Source organism: Protomyctophum bolini, assembly GCF_963924005.1.
Source record: "Protomyctophum bolini genome assembly, chromosome: 2".
Taxonomy (NCBI): Eukaryota; Metazoa; Chordata; class Actinopteri; order Myctophiformes; family Myctophidae; genus Protomyctophum; species Protomyctophum bolini.
This window is the reverse complement of record NC_137863.1, coordinates 32334775-32354080: the sequence shown is the minus strand read 5'-3', so window position 1 is coordinate 32354080 and position 19306 is coordinate 32334775. Positions and strand designations below refer to the sequence as shown.

The following is a 19306-nucleotide window of genomic DNA, read 5'->3' as shown; positions in this document are numbered from 1 at the left end:
TATAAAATGTTACGCTCTCAAGAGTAAAATTATTGTTCAACGATGTGCATTACTTAATTTTTGAGTCTACACAGTACAATTATAGAATGTAGAAGAATTGTACCCTCGTCACATACTAGAGCATGTCTGAAATAAGTGTCAGAGCTGAAATCGACATGTAAATATCACGTAGCTAGGTGTAATGTTAGAGACACTTCAATTTGAAGCTATGTTTCCCTGCTTTCATATGACAAAACAATGGCAGCCCCTCAGTCGAATTTAGTCACATTTTGTGGAATCTGGTCTCAGGTCTCAATGGGTTTTAATGTGTATTGCCCCCCAGCTTGTCCTAAGTGGGCCTTTGGACCGGGGTGTTCTGAGGAGTGTCCGTGCGTCCAGAAGAACACGCTGGAGTGTCACCGTCGCCACGGCACGTGCACCTGCAAGCCCGGTTACCAGGGCAACACGTGCAAGGACGGTGAGAGAATGCACCGCACTGTTCGCCATGAAGCACCCTGTCTGTCTGTCTGTCTGTCTGTCTGTCTGGAGCTCATTTCCTGGTCCGATCCGTTTTCACATGGTTTTATACTTTTTTTAGGGGCACTAGCCACTCCAATGCATGGTTTTCCCGAAATTATGTCATAGGCCAGCCAAGTCTATGGACTTTTAATGTTTGTTTAGGGTACATTATGATGTAATTCATGCTACCAAATCTATTGACTTTATTATTATTATTATTATTATTATTATTCAGTCACAATTTAGTCACCTGGAATGTTTTAGTGTTAGTCAGTCGACTAAAGATTTTAGTCGACTAAATCTACAGTTGATTTAGTCGACTAAAATGAGTCAAGAGACTGTGACTAAAGCTAAAATCTAAGTGTCCTGTCAAAATCAACACTGCCTCTCTCTCTGCACTGCCCCCTCCTCCCCCTCCTCCTCCAGAGTGTGACCCGGGTCGCTACGGAGCGGGTTGTGACAAGACGTGCGGGTGTTTGCCGGGCGTGTTCTGCCATCACGTCACCGGTCAGTGCCAGCGGAAGTGCCCTCCGGGTCGCCGAGGGGAGAACTGTGACCAAGGTACGGGTGGCGACGCCATGTCATAACATCATCACAGGGTTTCGCTCAACATCAGTGTTCCTCGAGGTTTCTCTAATGTTAATATCTTGTGTAGAGGTACTTAATTCTTTCTGTGCTGCTAGCTGGTAGCGTAAATGTATAGCAGTCGCTCTAAGACCTGAACTGTGTCCTATTCCTTCCAGACTGTCCCGAGGGGAGGTACGGCGCAGGCTGTGTCCACCCGTGTAACTGTACCGGCGCCCCGTGTGACAAAGTGACGGGACGATGCAAGTGTCCCGCGGGAACATCTGGCAACAACTGCGAGAACTGTAAGTATTTACCGTAAATTTCCCACCACGTTTTCAACAGAGATAATTATTACAGTGAACCAAAATGAAATCATTATACGAAATGCATCCGTAAACAATCGGGAAGAATAAAAAACAGTCCGGTTCTCTCAACAAAGACCGTTTCCCTAACGATGTAAAAGATAGCTGAAATGAAACAACAAATAAAAAAATGTGTATACGGAACTTGCTACAGTAAAATGAAGGTTACAGTATAATTAGGCCCAGCTGCTATGGAGCATCTTAGTCTCGCTGTTGCCTCTCGCAATTTTCAAATGCTTCCGTCATACAGTCTAGAGCAGTGGTTCCCAAAGTGGGGTTCCCAAAGTGGGGAACCCCAGGGGTACTTGAGGGAGTTCAAGGGTGTCCCCAGCTAAGTGATAGTTTGGACCCCTTGTGGGTCTGTAACTCTGAGAGTGTACAAATGGAACCAAATGGACCCTTGTGGGTCTGTAACTCTGAGAGTGTACAAATGGAACCAAATGGACCCTTGTGGGTCTGTAACTCTGAGAGTGTACAAATGGAACCAAATGGACCAACGGAAGCTCTGATCATGAGTAAAATATAAATGCTTCCGTCATACAGTCTGGAGCAACGGAAGCTCAATTATGAGTAAGCAATAAAGCGGATGTTGATCCTCCCCTCTTGTTGATCCTCCCCGCTTCCATTTTGTCTTTACAGTCGCGCACATTTATCCTAATATAAATAGAAAACACTTAAGCAGTACTGTACATATATAGCTTGTTGCTTAGCAGAAAAGGAAATAAAATAAAATGTAAAGATATTTTAAAATATGGTTTCGTGAACGGAAATGCCAGCTTCCTTACTCAGATTTCGGGAGGTGTAGTTCCAGACTCTATATAGCATTCGGAGATTGTGGAATAGATGCGCGAGACTAGGAGCATCTGAACATAACATTGTCGCCAGAGGTTCAGTCTGCCCATATAATCTTGCCCACCACAGTGTGTCCAGAGGGCCTGTGGGGTCCAGGGTGCAAGGACACCTGCCCAGCGTGTGAGAACGGGGCCGTATGCGATAAACACAACGGCTCGTGCAACTGTCCTCCGGGCTTCGTCGGTAGACTCTGCCAGAACCGTGAGTATTCCGTTTCTTGATTCATATTGTCTTTCCTTTTGCCTTGTTTCTACTGTATACTACAGTACTTTTCTTTCTTTTTCATAATAAATAGTAAAGGTATCTACAGTATCTATCTACTGCTGTAGCAACGGGAAGGTCTCCATAGCAACAGCAAGCATTGAACCGCTGAAGTGAAAACTGTCACTGCGTACAGTGTGGTCGAATTCCTACAGTCATGTTAGTTTTGACAAGAAATAGAGCGAGATGTTAGAAAGAGAAGATGGGTCCAGTTTTCCGTTGGGTCATTTACTGTAGCACCCCCTCCCCCCACCACCACCCCCAGACATACAGACCAACGCCAATACATTAACAGCTCCTAAAATGTCCTTCGGCAGCCTGGAATCCACCATATGACATGTTTTCCAGAACAAATGTTATTCCACTTTAAACGACCGTCTTCTCTTAAAAAAAAAGAAAAAGCACCCAGTTGATGGTCTAATCGCTGCCCCACGAAAATGTCATGGGAACTGTGCCTCTGTGCGTCGGGTGGAGCGAGCCCTGTTTTTCATTACGGCATCGGGTGTAAATTATTCTCTCTCTCTCTCTCTGTCTGTCTCTCTCTCTCTCTCTCTGTTTATTTTTAGCATGCCCGACCGGCCGCTTCGGCCAGGGTTGCCAGCTGAAATGTGTGTGTGAGAACAAGGCTCGCTGCCACCCTGTGACGGGCCGCTGTACGTGCGCCCCTGGCTGGACTGGGCACAACTGCAGGAAAGGTAACTGTGAAATGAAAAGCGTCCTTTGAGAAATGCACAAGCGTTCCAGCAAAATGAAATAAAAACTGTAGTTGAATTATCCCATTTAGGCCTGAGGACTAAATTCTGATGTTTCTGTCGGTGGTTCTCAAACATTTTCATGTCAAGGACCCCCAGAAATATAATGTAATTGGCCGCCGACCCCCATCTGAAAATATGTTGTTCCAGGACCCCCCCCAGAAGCAAAGATTTGAGTTAAAAATGTTCGCTCTGAAAGAATATTCAAGGATATGCACTACATTTTCAACATTTTTCAAAAATAGCTTAAGTTTAACATAATGCTTAAAACACCAAAAGGTGTTCCCGCCCAAAATGGGTTATACAAGAAAATGGAAAACCCATAACAGATGTTAGTTGAATATGTCTTTGACTACAACACATAATGGTTCTATAAGGCCCTATTTAGACTGCAGTCACATCCAGTCAAATCCGATTCAAAGCTGATTTTTATTTCTCAAATCTGATGTTTTGGCCCCCGACCGTTCACACTGCCTTTGCTAAGTGACCAGATCGGATCTGTCAGAGATCTGTGTGTTCAGACAGGCGGCCAAATCCAGCCTGAATCAGATCTGTGCCTCATCCAGACTGGAATCCTATGTGTTTAAATAGGTCTGAACACAAACAAGTCACATGGAATCTGATTTAGATCCGGTTGTTGCGTTCAGACTGAGACGGATCTCCTCAAATCAGATTTGAAGTCACATTTGTAAAAATCTGATTCCATGTGACCTGTCTGCCTTTAGACTTATTTCAACCAATCGGGATTCCAATCTGGATGTGGCACAGATCTGATTCAGGCTAGATTCAGCAGGCTATAGATGTGGCTGCCAGTGTAAATTGGGCCTAATAAGAGTTTTTATTTTTGTAATTTATAATTTGTATTGATATTTTGCATTTTGACAGCATACAGTACATTGTGCATACCATAAATCAAGTGTCTTCTGTCCCAACATTGGGTCAGCACATAGTATGCTAAAACAAATATAGACGACATTTAAATCAGCACCAGAAGAGTAACTAAAGTAACTAAAAATAGACAGCTAAAGAAAAAACAGACAAAAACAAAAAAGGAAGAAACAAACAAACAAAAAAGGAGGGGGGGGGGGGGGGGGGTGTCCTTTTGGGGGTGTCGGGTTGTATTAACAGAAATACATGTTCGTTTTGTTTGTTTTTACACCGTGCAAATTAAGATAACAGTTACCATCAAGTGGTGTGGTGGGACATTCTCATTCATTATCATCTATGGAACCCAAATTTCCTATATAATTCCATAAGGGTGACCACATGTTCCAAAATGTATCTGTCTTTTGGTAAAGGTCATAAGTGAGTTTCTCCAAAGGCAAAAAAAGTAAAGGCTTGGGTTAGCCACATTTTAACTGAGGGTACTTGGGGGGTGGACCACAATAACAGATATGAGTTTTTCTGATGGACATTATTCTTTCCTGTGTTTTCCCCATGGGGCAGCGTGCGACGCGGGCCACTGGGGAGAGGACTGCGCTGAGACGTGCGACTGTCGGAACGGTGACGGGAGCTGTGACGCCGCGACGGGCCTGTGCAACTGCGAGGCCGGCTACACTGGCACGCGCTGCCATCAGAGTACGTATAGCTGCTATAGCACTGCGATAATGGAAGTCATCGTTCCCACACAGCCCTCCTATGAGACACAGACAGAGTAGGGAAATAATTGTGGTATTTTATCATGAACATTGGTGAGGAGGACCAATTCACCCTTTGTCAAGTCCCGCCTGTGGTTGTGCCCCCTCTTCGCACCCATTGGTTGGCGTTTTGTGGTTGGACAAAAATCCTCTCTCCATCCACTACCATTTTCAGTTGCTTCATATTGATATTCTGTGCACTCAATTCTTATTTTAAACTTGGTGTCAGTAAAAAAAGAACATCACAGGTGCAGCCTGGTGACTGGGCATATCATGTTTGTTTTTAGTTTTTTCTCCAAAAAATATGTTTTAGAAAATTCAACATAAACAAGGCAGAAAGACAGCCTGGGCACACTTGAACTTCCATGCGCAGCCAAAAGAAGCTGTCTTTCCGTTTCTGGTGCAGCTGGTGGATGGAAAAGAAGCTCCACCCACGTGGCAGAATGCCGTTGGGGCAAGCTTTTCCCGAAATCTGGCCGACGCAAACTTAGATGTGCCCAGACCCAGAGCCTGCTGGTTGGTCAGTCAGGGACCAATCAGAAGGCTGACAAAGGGTGAACTATATGAAGATAAGTTGAAAAGTGGTGAATTCGGCACAAACAAGGGACTACATTTATTTCGCTCCTATGCCACCAAAATGTGTAACGCCCTACCAACAGTCATTAAGACATGCAAATCCCTTGACTCCTTAAAAACCGCCCTCAAAGGGCACCTACGGACGGCTGCAATTCGAAACTGGCCCCCGTAAAATCTGAATCCCCACCCACCCCTTTTCCCCCTCACTGTATAGTTTCTTTTCCCTTTTTACCTACTATTTCCTGTTTTGATAGTTGTGTATATTCGTACGTCTCTAATTGTTTTGATGAATTGAAAATGGTGGGCCCTTTTTATCTTAAGCTCTGTCTTGACTCTTGCGTGATGTGATGATCAGTGGCGTGCACAGACAGTTGTTGAGTTGTACTTGAAATGTACTGTAATTCTGTTAAAACTGTTAATAAATCAATCAATCAATCAATGAAAAAGTGGTCCACCTGACGGCTCCCTCCCTCCCCCCCCCCCCCCCCCCCCTGCAGAATGCACCGCGGGTACGTTTGGCCTGGGTTGTCGCCATCGGTGTCAGTGCGACAACAAGGCGTCATGTGACCACGTGAGCGGAGCGTGCACCTGCCAGGTGGGATGGACGGGAAGCTTCTGCGAGAAGGGTAAGAAAACACTTCCCAGACATCATTATCTAGATGCCTCTACTACCCTGTGTCCCAAAGTGGGGTCCGGGGACCCCCAGGGGTACCCGAGGGAGTTCCAGGGGGTCCCCAGCTAAATTATATAGTTTCGAACCAAATGGACGATTTATGGGTCTGTAACTCTGAGAGTGTACAAATGGAACCAAATGGACCTGTTAGGGTCATTGATTTTACAATATACATTGTGGGTCCCAGAGATAGAAATGCCATTAAATGGGGGGTCCGTAGATTAATGCATGTCAAACTGGGGGTCCTTGGAATTAAACTGGTTGAGCCGTAAACATCTTCTCTTATGGGGGTCCCTGGCATATCTTTTCAAATGGGGGTCCGTGGGCTAATTAGTGTAAATTTGGGGGTCCTTGACATGAAAAACTTTGGGAACCACTGCTCTACTACACGCGTAAAAAGAATAATTCATCTCCGCTATACACAGTATATCTCTGCTGTCGGGAAGATCCACGATCCACCAAGTCCAAAATGTTCATCTTTCAGGAAATGGAAATACTAAATGTTATATATTTTTTAAAACAATGCAATACTGCCTCATCAAAGTTGGTATTGTGACTTTGTATATTGTCAGTTACGTGCATGTGTCATTATATATTATCACCACTTTACCCGAATCCAGCTCAAGGAGGTTATCTCCGTCAATGATAAGAAGCGCCCCTCAAAAATCACACCTGTGTGAAGTGAGGGGTGCTCTTATCATCATACATCATCATACTGCATAGCGTCATAGCTGCGACGCGTTGTGAGCTTGTGGATCTGCTATTTTCAGCATGCAACCAAGTGTAAAATGACCTGTACTGGATCTCTTGTCCACTAGTCCCTTCCAAACATCTGAGTCTAGTTTTTATTGTCGGAATTGTCAGTATATTTAGCTTAGTTTTTATTTAGTTTCCATGTAGTTTTCATCAGTGAAAAAAGGTAGTCGACGAACATTTTTCGCCTTAGTTTTAGTAGACGAAATCAACACTGTACAACACATCTGCTGTTGTCATATTTATCTGTGAGTTTTCTCTTGTGTGTGTGTGTGTGTGTGTGTGTGTGTGTGTGTGTGTGTGTGTGTGCATGCATTTCAGCGTGTCCTCAGGGCTTCTATGGTCTGGACTGTCAGGAGAAGTGTCTGTGTCTAAACGGCGGGAGCTGTAACCACGCCAACGGGCGGTGTTCCTGTCCCGCTGGCTGGATGGGTCCTCACTGCAACCTGAGTGAGATATACTAGAAAAATATATACTGTACTGTTGATAAAAAGCTTCTAGTGTATTATTTAGGCCCCAAAAGCTATAAATCTCACACTATTAAGGCAACCGGCCGGTTCCACGCGCTGCACAAGGTGCCCTTTTTTCACTTGAGCACCTGCCCCTCTAAATGTCTGTGCACGCCACTGATCATCACATCACGCAAGACTACATGAAGAATACATGTTATCTTGACATTGCCATGACTCAAGCACTGAAAAAACAGACTATACAGTTCGAGAGGGTGATGCAGCGATGGGTTTGATAATAAATCCTCTTTGTAATACTGACATCATCTTTGTAACACTGACTCGACACGTTTCAGCCCCACAGACAATCGCACGCGAGAAATTAAAATGACTCGGGTTTCCTCCGTGTTACTGCCTGCGCCAATTACCGGGTCGCTGGTATTTTTCCAGTGGTGTAAAGTAGCTACTTAAATACTAGCCTTAACCCATTCTGGACGGGGTTTTAAGCATTATGTTAACCGAGTGCCGCGCTACGAGCTTGTAGTCCCGTGAGTAGCCTACTTTTTACTTTTGGTACTTCAAGTAAAATGTTTACGCCAATTAGTTACAAGTACATTTTGAATTTCTGAACTTTTACTTGCATTGATGCTTTTTTTACTGAAGTAAAACATGAGAGCACTTCTTCCACCACATGGTATTGTGTCTCTTTTGGATGAGCATGAGTTCACCAGAAGGTTAACGATATTAACTATGTGTCTCTCTCTACCCCTCCTCCTTGGCAGCGTGCCCGACTGGGTTCTACGGGGAAGGATGTAACCAGAGCTGTACGTGCCAGCACGACGGCAGCAGCTGCCACCCGGCCAGCGGGCAGTGTGCGTGCGCGCCGGGCTGGACTGGACCCAGCTGCACAGAAGGTGAGTGCAGCAACCTGATCTAGAAACCAGTATGTGTAAGGGTCCATTTGGTTCCATTTGTACACTCTCAGAGTTACAAACCTGTAAGGGTCCATTTGGTTCCAATTTTGTACACTCTCAGAGTTACAAACCTGTAAGGGTCAATTTGGTTCTGTAACCGAGGCTCTATGTCAAGAGCCTGAGATCTGGTCTGTGAATTACAGCCGAGAGGTCGCACCGTAGTTAGTAGTATGGGATAGAAATGCGATCTCTTGAGGCAGGTGGGTTCAATAGTCAAAGATAGTCAAAGGTGAGTAAGTCACTACTAAAGATCCAAGCTTAATTCTACCAGTGAACCTGCTGAGGCCTTGTATTTTATCGTGATGTCACTTCGTTCCTTCGTAACAGGTTCCATTTGTACACTCTCAGAGTTACAAACCTGTAAGGGTGTTTTTGGAGCCCTCATGTCATGGAACCCTGAAGGTCGACTGGGCTCCCACTTTGAGACCCATCCATCCATCCATTAATCTTCAACCGCTTATCCGTAGTTGGGTCACGGGGGCAACAGCTCCACCAGAGAGCTCCAGACTTCCCTCTCCAGAGCAACATTAGTGACTTCCTCCTGGGGGGATCCCGAGACGTTCTGCCCCGGGGTCTCCTCCCAGTGGGACGTCCAACCGATTCTCTAGTTTCTTTGAAAGTGTCCATCTCTCGGAGCCATAGAGAATCGGCTCAACGGTCGTCCTAAATATTATTACTTTTAACATTACTTTAACTTACTAAGCTAAAATACAAGGTAACCTAATACCTCATGTGGCTTATTGCTTTAATATATTATTTGTTTGTTTGTTTGTTTTCCTCCCAGAATGCCCTTCTGGCTTCTATGGAGCCGACTGTCGCCACCGCTGCCTGTGCCAGAACGGAGCCACCTGTAACAGAACCAATGGGAAGTGCACGTGTGGTGAAGGATGGATGGGCATGGCCTGTGAGCTGGGTGAGTCCAGTGGCAACACGAAACACAGCAACCACATAAGGATCTCCATGTGTCACTTCCACTATATGCGACCACATTTGACTGAGGGACTGCCATTACATTTTTTTGAAAATCATAGCTTCAAGTTTGACCCACCAGTTTTCTCTAACATTACACCGAGCTACATGTTTAAGCATGCATTTCATATGTACATGTCAATTTCAGCTCTGACACTTATTTTTAAGAGTCTGCCTGTGCTATTAACTCATTTTGGGGGAAAGAAAGGTTGTTCTCCTCTGGTGAAAAGCTGGAATTTGCCCGATGGCAGGTTCTCAGTCAAATCTGGTCACATATGATAGTATCACTAGATTCCGTCTTCTGTGAAAACAAACAGATTGATGCTTAGTGTCATGCATCTAAAACTGTCTTGTTGCAAGGAGTTGCATTGGTGTGACATGTCCTTAAAACTGTCTTATTCCAGGACCACTGGTGCCTGCTGGTCCCTGGACTACTGGTTGAAAACCACTGACATGTTTAAGACATGTCACACCAATGCAACTCCTTGCAACAAAACAGTTTTAAGGACATGTCACACCAATGCAACTCCTTGCAACAAAACAGTTTTAAGGACATGTCACACCAATGCAACTCCTTGCAACAAAACAGTTTTAAGGACATGTCACACCAATGCAACTCCTTGCAACAAAACAGTTTTAAGGACATGTCACACCAATGCAACTCCTTGCAACTGCCACTGGGGATAATCTTTGCTAGTAGTTGCAAGGGGTTGCGTGGTGATTCATTTTGTGAGCTTGCAGATTGGCTATTTTAGGTTCATGACACCACCATGCAGCTATGTATGTAGAGTATAAATCAGGCCGTATATCCTTTCGAGCCGAAAGTGATAGTGCACTATTTGGAACATTTCTTCAATCGGTTCCAGCCTCCTTCCAAGACCACCAGAAAGTCTGCGAGTGGAAAACTGAACCGTGATGATGTTGGCTAGACTAGTCTTGGACCGAAACGCAGAAGAATAACATGAAACTGAAATGCAAGTAACCATTGATAGAACAGTGGCCTGTAGTCGTGTTACTGTATTCAGGAAACACATTAGTCTCGGTCTAATTTGCCCCTCTTAGCTCATATGTCTTTTTTGTTATTCCCCGGCGCCGTGTTTGAGTCCGTCCAAGCGCGCGTTTTGTGCACCGTCGACAAGTCTCGCAAGACCCCACTCACAGTCTCCCGCCTGGCCCCTCAACAGTACCCACATGTAATACTGTAATACTGCAATACTCACAGTCTCCCGCCTGGCCCCTCAACAGTACCCACATGTAATACTGTAATACTGCAATACTCACAGTCTCCCGCCTGGCCCCTCAACAGTACCCACATGTAATACTGTAATACTGCAATACTCACAGTCTCCCGCCTGGCCCCTCAACAGTACCCACATGTAATACTGTAATACTGCAATACTCACAGTCTCCCGCCTGGCCCCTCAACAGTACCCACATGTAATACTGCAATATAGAAATACTCTGGAATTTACTTGAGTAAAAAGTACAAAAGTATCGGCATCAAAATGTACTTAAAGTGCCAAAAGTAACACACCCGATGTATCAAGAAGTACACTATGGGAAGCACTTAAAGCGTATATACGGGGGCAGCTTATTTCACGACAGGCTTTAATCTCCCGTCTACGTAAGGAACAAAGCAAAGCTCTGACTGATCGATTACTTGAAGTAGACCTACAGTATGCAGAATCTCCTTCTCCTGAATTATACAGAGAAAGGGTTTCGACTCAAGCCGAATTCAATCTCCTATCCACAAATGAGACAACTAATTTGATGACACGGTCACGCCATAGGTTTTATGAACATGGGGATAAGGCGGGCAAAATACTTGCACTTCAAATTAGGGAATCAGCTGCTTCTAGATTAATTACAGAGATCCATACAAACACTGGTCAAACTACTATTAATCAGCAGGAAATTAATGATGTATTTAAACGCTTTTATTCAGATTTGTATACTTCGGAATCACTAGGAGATTCTAATTTGATTGATACTTTTTCAGAAAATTTAAACATACCTTCCATTAGTCAACAACATAAGGTTCAACTTGAAAGAGCTATTACCTTAGATGAAATACATCAGGCAATCTCACAAATGCAGTGCTCAAAAGCCCCAGGACCCGATGGCTATACCTCTGAATTTTACAAGACATTTACTGAACTCATATCTCCCCTTTTACTTAAAGTGTTTAATGAATCTCTCAATGCCGGCCACCTCCCACCAACTTTCTACCAAGCTAGCATCTCTGTTCTACTTAAAAAGGATAAAGACCCGCTTAATCCAGGTTCATACAGGCCTCTGAGTCTTTTGAATGTTGATGCTAAAATTCTAGCAAAAGTTGTGGCTACGCGCTTGGAAAAAGTGCTCCCAACTGTGATACATACTGATCAAACGGGGTTTATAAAAGATAGACATCTATTTTTTAATCTCAGACGCCTATTCGACATTATATATTCTCCCAGTAGCACCCCCCAAGATACGGAGATACTGTTATCTCTTGACGCCGAGAAGGCCTTTGATAGGGTAGAGTGGGACTTCCTCCTCTCGACCCTGTCAAAATTTGGGTTTGGTCCAACCTTCACTTCCTGGGTTAAACTACTTTATGCTTCTCCATTAGCTTCTGTACATACAAACGGATACAGGTCTGAAAACTTCCCTTTGAATCGCTCGACCAGACAAGGCTGCCCTCTCTCACCACTGCTCTTTGCCTTATCTATTGAGCCGCTTGCAATTGCATTGCGTGCTTCAGACACCTACACTGGTATCTTCAGAGGAGATAGAGAGCATAAAGTCTCACTTTACGCTGACGATTTATTATTATACATATCCAAACCTTCCACATCTATTCCTAGTATTATGTCCACCTTAAAGAGTTTTGGCAGGGTTTCGGGGTATAAAGTCAACGTTTCCAAAAGCGTTTTATTTCCTATCAATACACAAGGCAATCAAACTTTTGGCTCCCACCCATTTAATGTTACAACCAGCTTTCGATATTTAGGAATCATAGTAACCAAAGCACTTAACGACTTGCTCAAGCAAAACCATACAAAACTTTTTGAACGTACTGAACAAGACTTAACGAAATGGTCGAACCTTCCTATCTCACTTGCCGGCCGAATTAATATAATTAAAATGAATGTCCTCCCTAAATATCTGTTTCTATTCCAATGTATTCCAATTTTTGTTAACAACACTTTTTTTAAGAATCTGGATAAAATTATCTCCAAGTTCATTTGGGATAAGAAACACCCCCGAATAAAGAAGGATTTTTTGCAGAGGCCTAAATCAGATGGCGGAATGGCATTACCTAACTTCAAACTCTATTACTGGGCGTGTAATTTACGTGCACTCTCATTTTGGCTCCAAGATCAATTGCCTACATGGGCATTTATTGAAGGTCAATGTTGTCCCCCAACATCGTTGTCAGCTTTAATCTTTTCCCCAGTGGCCTCAAGATATACTAAGTTGCCAAAGGATTCCATAGTCTCGCATTCTCTCAAAATTTGGCTCTCAATACGAAAGCATTTCGGTTGGCACCCGGGCTCTGTGCGCGCACCACTGGTCGCTAACCATGCTTTTTTACCGTCCCTCTCTGACTCATTATTTAAAGTGTGGCATAGAAATGGTATTCACTCCTTCAAAGATCTTTATATTGATGGGTTATTTCCGACCTTTGAACAAATACGACGCAAATTCAATTTACCCCAATCACATTTCTTTAGATTTCTACAGATACGACATTTTTTAACACAACACACTGATTCATTTCCAAACATACCTCCCAACTCATCAATGGAATCTATATTTCTACCTGACCCATTGCTCAAAGGAGGTGTTTCTATTATTTATAACTCTCTCTCATGTTTAGATAATAATGCCTCCTTGGAGTATTTAAAAACTGCTTGGGAAAACGACTTAGGAATATCTATCACTGACGAGCAATGGTCTACATCTCAAAAGTTTGTGCACTCTTCTTCAGTATGTGCCAGGCACGGTCTTATACAGTTTAAAATATTACACAGATTACATTTGTCAAAGGAAAAACTCAACAGAATGTATCCAAATGTGAATCCAGCCTGCGACAGATGTGGCCAGTCGCCGGCCACTCTAGCTCATATGTTCTGGCATTGCACAAAACTAAGATCATATTGGCAAAATATATTTAAATCACTGTCAGACATTGTTGAAAAACCTTTTGACCCGGATCCACTAACAGCAATTATGGGAGTCACAGGGCCCGGGGTCAAACTGTCTACTTTCCAATATAACATGGTAAAATATGTGACTCTACTGGCTCGCAGACTGATACTGTTGAATTGGAAACAAGCACAGGTTCCAACTCACACTTCACTTATGAAGGATGTTATGCATTACTTACAATTGGAAAAGATTAAATTTGAATTGAGAGGGAGTGAAGATAGGTTCTACCAGACATGGCAACCCTTCATTGAATATTTTAATAGGTGCACGCTAACCCCTCCTACACAATAGATAGCACAATAGAAAATTGGAAAGAAAGAAAAGGAACTGAAAGAAAAGGAACTGAGTGTTTTTTCTTTATTTTATTTTTTATTATTTAAAAAAGAATGTCTAATTTACTTAATTCACAACATGTTGGTAGTTTGAGAGCAAGAGTGTCTGTCCTGTTGTCTGTTTTGTTTGTCTGTTCACACTTGTCATTGTTTAACTGTTTTTTTTTGTTTTACACTTATGTCTTTTTTTATTATACTGTATGTGGAACATTTACATTGCCTGTTATTTTTTTCTTTTTTCTTTAACTGAATTACTTATTATCATTGTCTAAATCTGAAATTGTCTTTCAAAAATGCCTAATAAAAACAGTATTAAAAAAAAAAAGTGCCAAAAGTACAAAGTACTTATTATGCAGAATGTCCCGTTTTCAAGCTTTCAAAATTTGTATACTAAAAGTCTTCTGAAAATAGCGTCTCACTGCAAACTCGACCGGAGCCGATATGTATATACTGTAGGGCTGAAGTGATTAATGTGTGATAATAATAATACAAATCTACAAAGTAACTAACCAGTAACTAAAGTTTTCAAATAATTGTAGTGGAGGTAAAAGTACAATATTTGTCTCTGAAATGCCATGGAGTAAAAGCAAAAGTGCTGAAAATCTGGCATACTGTATATACTCGAGTAAAGTACACCTCAAAATTGTACAGTACTTGAGCAACTTCCACCACTGCCCGTAAATGTCTCACTGTCAGTCGACCCCGGGACGGCCCTCTCCCCGGGTTGGCTCTCCCCCGAGCAGCAGCACCACATCACACACTGTTCTCCAATTCCTCTCCCTTAGCAGCCAACCGTTTTGGCTGGACAGGAAACCTCCAATCCTGCCCACTGGAAAGTGCTTTAATGTACCCTTTCTCCACTCTGCGGCTGCCCACCCCCAGGGTGCCCAACTGCCAACTCCATACTTTGGTCCAACCACAAATCATTGAGGAGGGTTATTGGAAAGTGCATTGCTGTCCTCAGCAGGAAAAAAAACGGCGTAACTTTCCCCATCGCATGTGGTGTATATTCTCCTCCTCCGAACGTCATCACGACTGTATCTGTGTTCTGTCTCTCCATGTGTTCTGTCTTTTGTGTGTGTGTCTCTCTGTGTGTGGGTTGCATTCTTTCTCCCATGCGTGCCGCTGCCTCTGTGTGTTTACACAGAGTGTGCGGCGGGTCGGTTCGGGGCGGACTGCCAGCGGCGGTGCGAGTGTGAGAACGGCGGTCAGTGTGACAGGCAGACGGGGCAGTGCAGCTGTGGTCCTGGCTGGCTCGGAGAGCGCTGCCAGAAAGGTAACCGTATGGCGTGTCTCTATACTAATGTTCCTGTGGGCCCGGGCCCACTGGTGGTCCATGAGGATGGGCCCCCAAATTATTGGCATTTTTTAATGATTTTTTTAGGGGGGGCTTTAATGCTATTATTTTGTATTGATTATTATTTGTTTGGTTTGTTTTTTAAGATTTTTTTGTGGGGGATTTTGTGCCTTTGTCATACACATAATAAATAGCAGATCTACAAGCACGCAACGCGTCGCAACGCGATGCATTGTGAGCTTTTAGATCTGCTATTTTTGTCCAAAAGTGCCCTCTTACGGGATTTCACCCCCTGTCTCTCTAACACTCTCTGCACGTCCCTGACCTCTATATTTTCCCCTTCAGCGTGTGCTCCGGGTCAGTTCGGTTTGGGCTGTGAGGACCGCTGCCACTGTGAACACGGAGCTGCGTGTCACCATGTCAGCGGAGACTGCCAGTGTCCACCGGGCTGGAGAGGAAAGCTGTGTGACAAAGGTATACCAAAAAACATTTTCTATACTTGAGTAAAAGTATGTTAACAGTTTGTGTGCCCTTGTATTCTTTCAAAATAGCGACTTGGGTGCCCATCCGATTTCCAAAAATAAAAATGTTTAGATTTTTTATTATTATTATATTTTTCTTTCCCTAAGACGTGTATGACGTGTAAGACGTGTGTCTTGGGCACACCATGGGATAATTCCCAGGACGTCTGGAGACGTCTTGGGTTAAAAACACAATTTGGGCCTTGGACGTGTATACACGTCTTTTATATCAAAACCATGGGGTGCCTTGGACGTGTATAGGAGTCATTAGGTCTTTTTTTTCTTTTCTTTATTTTTTCTTTATTTATTTTTTTGGTTGGCCTCTCCTTCTGCAATGTGGTCCTTGTTGATTTGCGTATCTCCTAATTAAGGGAGCTCTCCATGGTTTTGACCAGATGGACAATGTTCTGTCTTAATTTCTGACTTCAGCATGCCTCTGGTTTGGAATATTAATATTATTAATATTTTTTTCATGATTTTGTAACCCATTTTTCACCCCTGTGTCAATCATCTAATCCTGGGCTCTACACACCCTCCGCCAACCTAGTCCCCATATATGGGGGACAAGGGGAGAGCAACGGACTTGAACTCATGCTTCCTTCATGCCTGAGTGTCCAAGTTGCTCCTTTACACCTGACAAGCCAAGCGGCAGCGCTTATTGCTGCACCTGGCGGTTATGACTCGAGTGTCATTCTTGTTGAACTACGTCCATATTACGCACTGACCGGACATAAGCCTCACTCCCAATCTTCCGCCGTAGTCCGTCGTAGTCTGAAAACCCACCTTTTCAGAATCCATCATGTCCATGTAGTATAGTATAGTATAGTATAGTATAGTATAGTATAGTATAGTATAGTATAGTATAGTATAGTATAGTATAGTATAGTTTATATGTATAGTTTCAGTTTCATTATATAGATATTCCACTGTTACGTTCTTAGCTTACGCATGGTTCATGATAACTACTTTTTATGTATGTGATGTATATTGCCATGCTTTTTGTTCTTGCTTAATGTAAGTCGCTCTGGATTAAGACTTTAAGAGTGTCTGCTAAATGCCTAAATTGTAAATAGTTTGTCTCTCTGCCGTCAGCGTGTCTGCCTGGCGCTTACGGTGAGGCCTGTCTCCAGACATGCAGCTGTCCTCAGGGCACGTCGTGCCACCACGTATCTGGAGAGTGTGGCTGTCCTCCTGGCTTCACGGGCAACGGCTGTGAGCAGAGTGAGTATTCACCATGTTGGCTTGCGGGTGGACATTTTGTCTCTTTCAATATTTGTATTGGTTTTTTCACAAAATTATAAACATTGTGGAGTCTGTCAGGTCTCGCCTCAGGGGGAGGGGCGCGTTCCCATGGCAACCAGGCACGCCCACGGCCGTGTCATAGATTTAGTGTACTATCCCAGAGCAATTCTAAATCAGCTGCGGCTCATTCCGGCCGCCGCCCGGGTTAGCAATTAACGACAGCCGCAGCCTGTCAGCCGCGCCCTTTATAAACAGCCTGCGCACCTAGCAGTATCAGATCCCTGCTACACACAGACGCTCGCGCAGCATATGCCGTCCACTCGGCGTTGGATGGTAAGTCCACACTCCTCTCACTTATGGACTCTCACGTATGGACTATGTTTATTGTTTGATTGTTTGTATCACCACTCAATTGCTCTCTTATATTCTCACATCACCAGGCTTGTAGGAGTGGGGCTGGAAGCACACGCAGGAGCGTGTGCCCCCCATAGACAAGTATACACGGAGAGCCGCATGCATACTGGAGACCCACCTGGCTCGTGTCGGGGACGAGTGCGGAAGACGGGACCCCCGTATGGAAACGGCAGCCCCACAGCTCCATAAGGTCGCAGTAAGACAAACCGTTCACTATCTATCACCCGTGTTATTAAGAAGAGGCACTCATAGTGGCAAATGAGCAGCTAAGGATAATAACGAAGATTGTGAATGAAGGAAGTCACCCTGTCGATGCTAAATGAAGACTGTGAATGAAGAGTGTCACCGTGGTGTTGTACACTGAAGATTGTTGAAAGAAGATAACCCCGTAGAGACTAATGGAAGCTAGCAGGCTCTAGATAAAGTGTCACGTCCACCCTGTGAAAGAAGACAGGCCCGTGTTATGTTTATTTCACCCTTTGAAGAGACTTTAAGTTGGCTTGCTCCGCCAGGCCCGGTGAAAGAAGACCGTTAGAAACTAGAGCGCTTACTTTGTGTTAACCCTCTGACTGCCGTTGTCGTACCGACACGGCCACCCAGTAGATAGAGAGAAAGAGTTATACAAAGGCCTAGTTGGTAGACTGCCTAGACCGGGTGTCTCAGGCCCCAACTTTGTACTTACCTTGTGCTCTGACCGTATGCTAACATCCCCTCTCATCCTCTGCAGTGACGACTCCCGCCTCGGAGCCGGGACCTCATGCAAAGAATATTACTGTCTGAGTTCTGTTTGTGAAAACTGACTTTGTTTGAACCAGTTGGAGAAATAAAGCAAGGGGCGCCATCGTGTGTCTAACCCCTGAAACTGCACTCTGAGTTGTATTTCCCCCCCGACCTCCCACATATGGTGGAGAATGTGGGTATTCATCTGATCTCAACCACCGCCTAAACATGGCCAGCCTCGAATTGGCCGCCCTTCTCCGAAGTCAGACGGAACTACAGAACGCTGTGCAGGAAGTTGTCCGCAGGCTAGACCGACACGGCGATGTCCCTAGGACCCCCAACGCCGTCCTCTCCAAGCAGACCCCCGAGGATAGCCCTGCCACAAAGACGGCCAACGAGGCCGAAGACGGAGGGTTTAGCAGACTGAGAGAGGACTCCGATTCAGATGAGGTTCCTGCTGTTCTACTTCAGCGGTCAGCCATGGCACACAGCTCCGACGATCCCCCGACCGACGACGACGAGAAGGGATCGACGCACGTGGCAAAGAAATGTCTCTGTGCGCTCACTAGGACGCCGCCAGAGAGGCTTCACCGCAAGCGCAAAGTCGCGGATTGTTCCTCTGAGTCCGACGGGGCTGACCGAAGAGCCAAGGTTCAGAGAGGCAGAGGCACGGATTCCTCTAGTGACGACAAAAACGTGCCGAATGAAATGAAAGACCGGAATAAAATCCGGTCTTGCTTGATGAAGAGACACGACTCGAAGGAGGGTAGACGACAAACCAGGAAGTCTGAAAATGTAACCAGGTCGCAGGAGAAGGAAATGGACACCTCTGCCTCGTCGAGCGATGAGGAACCCGACGCGGACTTGGATTCTGGGAGTGACGCAGATGTCCAGAAGATGAAGCCAATCACAGAGGACGTGTCCCTGCAGGGAGCAGCGACATTCCATCCTCAGTCATCCGGGGATGAGGAGCAGTCCCCTTCTGGGCCCTCTTGGGCAGCAGAGGAAGATGATGACCCTGAAAATAGAATTGCTAAGAAAATGCTCTTGGCCCAAATCACAGCCAACTACTCTTCTGGGGAAGATTTCTCTTCAGATGAGGAGACACTGGAAGATGAATCTGAGTCTGATGGTGACAAGCAATTTAAAGAAGACAGGCTTTAGTAGTAGTAGTAGAAACAGAGAGCGCCGGCGGGAGCACAGGCCCGGGACCAAAATGAACCACGTGGACGCGCTCTCAAGACTCTACGAAGGTGAGGA

At 44.6% G+C, this 19306-nt stretch overlaps 1 protein-coding gene across 4 annotated transcripts in view; it reads left to right on the top strand.

The window, feature by feature from the left end:
- The window catches only part of megf6b (multiple EGF-like-domains 6b), a gene marked incomplete at its 5' end in the record, with an annotated part of 140491 nt that overhangs the window by 105441 nt on the left and 15744 nt on the right, over positions 1-19306 (top strand). For all 4 annotated transcript variants that reach the window (XM_080786041.1, XM_080786044.1, XM_080786042.1 and 1 more), the window contains 13 exons: positions 323-457; positions 925-1059; positions 1242-1367; positions 2349-2480; positions 3107-3235; positions 4739-4870; positions 6003-6131; positions 7253-7381; positions 8163-8294; positions 9139-9267; positions 15000-15128; positions 15495-15623; positions 16763-16891. In XM_080786041.1, coding sequence (XP_080642167.1) covers positions 323-457; positions 925-1059; positions 1242-1367; positions 2349-2480; positions 3107-3235; positions 4739-4870; positions 6003-6131; positions 7253-7381; positions 8163-8294; positions 9139-9267; positions 15000-15128; positions 15495-15623; positions 16763-16891 — 1695 coding nt within the window. The remainder of the gene's footprint in view (positions 1-322; positions 458-924; positions 1060-1241; positions 1368-2348; positions 2481-3106; positions 3236-4738; positions 4871-6002; positions 6132-7252; positions 7382-8162; positions 8295-9138; positions 9268-14999; positions 15129-15494; positions 15624-16762; positions 16892-19306) is intronic.